Source organism: Capsella rubella, unplaced genomic scaffold (assembly GCF_000375325.1).
Source record: "Capsella rubella cultivar Monte Gargano unplaced genomic scaffold, Caprub1_0 scaffold_34, whole genome shotgun sequence".
Classification (NCBI taxonomy): Eukaryota; Viridiplantae; Streptophyta; class Magnoliopsida; order Brassicales; family Brassicaceae; genus Capsella; species Capsella rubella.
The window spans coordinates 45,454-52,039 of NW_006238892.1; the positions used below are offsets into that span (position 1 = coordinate 45,454).

At 47.2% G+C, this 6,586-nt stretch overlaps 1 protein-coding gene across 1 annotated transcript; it reads left to right on the top strand.

Moving 5' to 3' along the window:
• Positions 1–3,272: 3,272 nt before the first annotated feature.
• LOC111832601 lies at positions 3,273–4,526 on the top strand. The gene has a single exon (XM_023790000.1). The coding sequence runs from the start codon at positions 3,273–3,275 to the stop codon at positions 4,524–4,526; it is 1,254 nt and encodes a 417-aa protein (XP_023645768.1).
• Positions 4,527–6,586: the final 2,060 nt, after the last annotated feature.

Here is a 6,586-nt window from a genome sequence, read left to right on the forward strand (position 1 = left end):
ATTGATTACAAGTGCTAGAGATGCATAGAGAGTGTTTAGAAGTGTTGAGAAAGACTTGTTGAAATTTGGTCCCATATGGGCTAAGAACTCAGAAATCTTGCGTTGAACCACTAAATGGCTTGTCTAGTGTTGTTTAAGGTTAGAATATGTTAAAATACAATTAATTTGATTGATTACAAGTGCTAGAGATGCATGAAGAATGTTAAGAAGTGAGTAGAAAGACTTGCTTAAATGTTGTCCGAAAAGGGCTTAGAACCCACAAACATTGCTTTGAAGCATTCAATGGCTTATCTAGTGTTGCTTTGGGTTAGAATATGTTAGAATACAAAAATTTTTATTGATTACAAGTGCTATAGATACATGAAGATTGTTTAGAAGTGTGGAGAAATACTTGTTGAAATTTGGTCCCAAATAGGCTAAGAACTCAGTAACATTACGTTGATCCACTAAATGGATTGTCTAATGTTGTTTAAGGTTAGAATATGTTAGGATACAATTAATTTGATTGATTACAAGTGCTAGAGATGCATGAAGAGTATTTAGAAGTGAGTAGAGAGACTTGCTTAAATTTGGTCCGAAAAGGGCTTAGAACCCACAAATATTGCTTTGAAGCATTGAATGGATTATCTAGTGTTGCTTTGCGTTAGAATATGTTAGAATACAATAAATTTTATTGATTACAAGTGCTACAGATACATGAATAGTATTTAGAAGTGTGGAGAAATACTTGTTGAAATTTGGTCCCAGACTGGCTAAGAACTCAGAAACATTGCGTTGAACCACTAAATGGCTTGTCTAGTGTTGTATAACGTTAGAATATGTTAGAGTACAATGAATTTGATTGATTACAAGTGCTAGAGATGAACGAATAGTGTTTAAAAGTGAGTAGAGAAACTTGCTGAATTTGGTCCGAAAAGGTCTTAGAACCCACAAACATTGCTTTGAAGCATTAAATAGCTTCTCTAGTGTTGCTTAGGGTAAGAATATGTTACAATACAATAAATATAATTGATTACAAGTATTAGAGATGCGATGATGCGACATCGAGCAATGACAGCTCGGGCCGGACGGACGACACAGACAGACGGACAGACGACACAGACAGACGGACGGATGGCGACCGCGAGGGAACGAGTACCGACCGAGCAAGATACGGACGGATCGACGAAACCGACGGAACGGTCGAACCAGCTCGACAAACTCGATCGATGACTCGATCCAACGCCCCGATCATTGCCCAAGGAGCGATCACTCGAAGCCGACGATCGTAGAAGAATACCCGAGACCAATTCAACCTCTTCCTCCAAGAATACATCCACGATCTCATCGAGAGCCTACATCCACGACCCAAGAATACATCCACGACCCAAGACCAAGAGCCTACGTGGATGGTCTTCACCACACCATTGGTGAAAACGTTTAAGTCGTTAGCGAACGACTGTACTCTTTTTCCTAACTCGGTTTTTATCCCATTGGGTTTTACCGAGAAGGTTTTAACGAGGCAGTTAATCGTAACGCATCCACGCGTTTTACCAAAGACGCGTGGATTCTATCCTTCTATCCTTATCTTAAAACATTTGAATTTCGAACGTTGGTTTTTGTCCTTAATTTACAATTGTTGTAAGCCGCTCGACCACACACGTGGCCTAGGGCAAATAGGGTAGCTCTTTCGGTTCGCACCTATTTAAAGGCTGCTTAAACATTTGTAGAGGTTACGCTTGCTTGAATCAAAACCTAGAGTTATTTCTCTTGCGTCATCTATTCGTTCCTCTAAAGGCCTCTCGCCGCTTAAAGGTCCGGAAACCCTCAACGTTCGAACGAGCCGGGCTCTTCGACGGTGAGGCAACCGTATCACGAGTCTCCTCATCACTCACGAGTCTCCTCATCACTCGTGTGTCGTTGCGTCGACCCATTCATCACCCTCCGAGAGCGTCTCTCATTTGTACGAGAGCGTCCTCGTTCTGTCCGACAGTCCGCTGCACCGATCGAGGCGTCCGAACCAAACCTCGATCTATCGAGTGTATCCGGAGGTTCATCAGTGGTATCAGAGCTGAAGGTCCTAACAACAGTACGACAGCCATCGATCCGGTCAAACCGTCATCGCAGCCGTCCTTGTACCCGACGAAAGCGACCGACCCTGGTACTACCCGCAACGGAGCATCTTGCGAATAACGCTCGAGCGACCCGATCCAACGTTGTCCGCGATCGAAGAATACATTTCTCCGGACAGTTACCCGACGAGTATCCGGACACAAAGCCACCAATGGAGGATCCTCGTCCTCCCGACGCTGAACCACTACCCCCACCCGAGCTCGGTGCTGTCTTGACCGAGTTCTGAGAAGAGCTGACACGGATACGGGAGAGGTTGACCCGTATCGAGGAGAATCACGTACCTCCGGGCGCACCCTTGCAAGCAGTCTGAGGGCGACAGCAACAACCCCACTACGAGCCGGAACAACTCGAGTCTTTCGGAGATGAGCGACGTCCTCGCCCCCGCGGACGATATGAGGGTCGACCCGAAGATCCTCGAGCGCAAGAACCCGGACACAAATTATCCGTTCCGACGTTCGCAGGTAAAGTCGATCCCGAAGTATATCTTGATTGGGAGCGGCGAATGGACCACGTTTTCTCGTGCTACAACTACAACGAGCGAAGGCAAGTCACCTATGCCGCTGCTCAACTAACCGACCATGCTCTCACTTGGTGGGATCGAGACATGGCCGAACGAAGACGAAATCTCGAGCCGGCTATCTCGACTTGGGAAGCCATGAAGAACATAATGCGAAGGAGATACGTACCACCACTATACCATCGCGATCTCCAGAAGCGATTCGGACGGCTCACTCAAGGCACCAAGTCGGTCGAGGAATACTATGAAGACTTCGAGTATTTGCGGAACCGGCTCCAGCTCGACGAATCCGAGGAAACCCATATGGCGCAATTCCTCGATGGACTACAAGATCGAATCGCGAGAAAGGTCGAGAGACAACCCTAAGCCGGTATCGAAGAGCTCCTACACCTCGCGATGCAATGTGAGCAACAAATCAAGCGAAAGGTTGCTACCTTGAGTCGAAGCCGAGTCCAAGGAACCCCGAGCTGGTCACCAAGTGCTTCGCCCGTTAGCAAGCCCCAGGACAAGCCAAAGGCTGCTGTTGTCAAGTCTTGGTTCAGACCGAGAGAAAATAACAACGATGCTCGGACCGACCCGAGACGACAACCTACCGAGACGCGCAGCCGAGATATAATTTGCTTCAAGTGTCAAGGTCGAGGGCATGGCGAGAGATTGTCCGAACCCACGAACAATGATCATCACCGCAGCTGGAGAGGTCGAGTCTCAAGATGAAGCCGACGACCTGATCGAGCAGAATCCGGTTGGCGAGATCGAGGAAGCCATCGCAGAACCCGAAGTTGGCGAGTTGCTTGTCATCCGAAGGATCCTTAGCGTCTCGCAACAGCCCGACGATACCAATCAGCGCGACAACCTCTTCCACACCCGTTGCACTGTAAGTGGGAAGGTTTGTGGCTTGGTCATAGATGGTGGCTCGTGTACCAATGTCGCGAGCACCTACATGGTCAAGAAACTCTCTTTAACGACCACAAACCATCCTCGACCTTATAAGCTAAAGTGGTTGAATGACAAGACCGTGATTCAAGTTAATGAACAATTCACGGTTCCTTTTGCCATCGGTCCGTATCAAGACCAAGTCTTGTGCGATGTAGTACCGATGCAAGCTAGCCACGTCCTCTTAGGACGTCCATGGCAGTTTGATAAGGGAACCAACCATTGCGGTCGATCCAACCAATACTCTTTTATGCATGATAATAAATGTATTAGTTTAACACCTTTGTCACCATCCGAAGTTAATGAAATGCAATCGAAACTGTCTAAGGAAACCGGCACTAAAAAAAATTTTTTGATTAATCCTAGTGTAGTTAGAAGATCCCTAAGTGATCCGACTTGTAAAATGCTACTCTTGGTTTTTAAAGATGATGTGATTGTAGGTCCTAAGGAACCCTACGTACCGGACGAGATCAAATCCATCTTGGAGAAGTACAAGGACGTGTTTCCGGAAGAACTACCCAAGGGTTTGCCTCCTATCCGAGGCATCGAGCATCAGATCGATCTAATACCGGGTGCTCAACTTCCCAACCGTCTTGCGTATCGAGTAAACCCGGACGAGGCTAAAGAATTGGAGCGACAAGTAGCCGACCTCATGAAGCAAGGCTATGTTCGGGAAAGTCTCAGTCCATGTGCCGTTCCTGTTCTTCTCGTGCCCAAGAAAGATGGGTCGTGGCGGATGTGCGTGGATTGTCGAGCCGTCAACAATATCACGATCAAGTATCGACACCCGATCCCGCGCTTAGACGACATGCTCGATGAGTTGAGTGGTTCCGTAATCTTTTCCAAGATCGATCTCAAGAGTGGTTACCATCAAGTCAGGATGAAGGAGGGGGACGAGTGGAAGACAGCGTTCAAAACCAAACAAGGATTGTACGAATGGATGAAGGAGGGGAACCTTTATTAATAAGTTTGTAGTAGTATATTTCGATGATATTTTGATTTACTGTAAGTGCCTAGAGGAGCACTTGGATCACCTCGAGATGGTGATCCAAACCCTCCAAGAGGCGAGATTATACGCAAATCTCACGAAATGCGTTTTTGGGGCTAATGAACTTGTGTTCCTAGGTTTTGTTATTAGTGCACAGGGGCTCAAAGTAGACAATGAGAAGATCAAGGCTATTGAGGAATGGCCAACACCAAATAGTATCGCACAAGTTCAGAGTTTTCACGGGTTAGCGAGTTTCTATCGGGGATTCGTCCGAGATTTCAGCACCATCGCCGCACCCCTCACAGCCGTGATCAAAAAGAATGTCGAGTTTCAGTGGGGAGATGCCCAAGAAAGAGCCTTCCAAGAGTTGAAGCAGAAGCTTACTAAAGCTCCCTTGTTGGTCCTTCCGGATTTCAACAAAACATTCGAGGTGGAATGCGATGCATCGAATGTGGGGATCGGAGCTGTCCTTACTCAAGGTGGGAGGCCGGTCGCCTACTTCAGCAAGAAGCTAAGCAGAGCTACCCTCAACTACCCAACGTACGATAAGGAGCTCTATGCCTTAGTCCGGGCGATGGAAACTTGGCAACATTATCTCCTAGCTCGAGAATGTGTTATCCACACCGTTCATGAAACCTTGAAGCATCTACGGGGCCAGACCAACTTGAAGAAGAGACATGCCAAATGGTTAGAGTTCATCGAGGCCTTCCCTTATGTGATCAAGTACAAGAAGGGGAAAGAGAACATTGTAGCCGATGCCTTGTCGAGGCGACACTCCTTGATCACTACGATGGACGCGACCATCCTTGGTTTCGAAGGATTAAAGGATCAGTATGAGAACGACCCGGAGTTTGGCGAGTGCTATAGGGAACATGGGAAAGCTAATTTCGATTGCTTCTTCATCCACGATGGGTTCTTGTTCAGGGAGCATCGGCTTAGTGTTCCAGACGGATCGATACGAGAGCTTCTTCTCCGAGAAGCACATGGTGGAGGATAGACCGGGCACTTTGGAGTGGCCAAAACGCTGGCTGTGCTACGAGAACACTTCTATTGGCCCAAGATGAAGCGGATGATCGAGAAGTTTTGCAGCCGTTGTCTAATTTGTCGGAAGGCTAAGTCGACAACTCGACCGCACGGACTATACACTCCGCTCCCGATTCCGGAAAGTCCTTGGGTCGATCTATCGATGGATTTCGTTCTCGGTCTCCCGATCATCGACAACAAGGACAGCATTTTTGTGGTGGTCGACAGATTTTCAAAGATGGCTCACTTCATCCCTTGCCACAAGTCCAACGATGCGGTGCAAATTGCTAACCTCTTCTTCCGGGACGTGGTCAAGCTCCATGGAATTCCTCGCACGATCGCGTCCGATCGAGACAAGAAGTTTCTCGGACACTTTTGGCGGACCTTGTGGAAGAAGCTCGGGACAAATCTCTTGTATTCAACCGCACCTATTTAAAGGCTGCTTAAACATTTGTAGAGGTTACGCTTGCTTGAATCAAAACTTTAGAGTTATTTCTCTTGCCTTCCTCTAAAGGCCTCTCGCCGCTTAAAGGTCCGGAAACCCTCAACGTTCGAACGAGCCGGGCTCTTCGACGGTGAGGCAACCGTATCACGAGTCTCCTCATCACTCGTGTGTCGTTGCATCGACCCATTCATCACCCTCCGAGAGCGTCTCTCATTTGTACGAGAGCGTTTTCCCACATCACGCATCCTCGTCGTTCTGTCCGACAGTCCGCTGCACCGCTCGAGGCGTCCGAACCAAACCTCGATCTATCGAGTGTATCCGGAGGTTCATCATGCATAGAGAGTGTTTAGAAGTATTGAGAAAGACTTGTTGAAATTTGGTCCCAAATGGGCTAAGAACTCAGAAATCTTGCGTTGAACCACTAAATGGCTTGTCTACTGTTGTTTAAGGTTAGAATATGTTAGAATACAATTAATCTGATTGATAAAAAGTGTTAGAGATGCATGAAGAGTGTTTTTAAGTGAGGAGAAAGACTTGTTTAAATTTGGTCCCAAATGGGCTAAGAAAT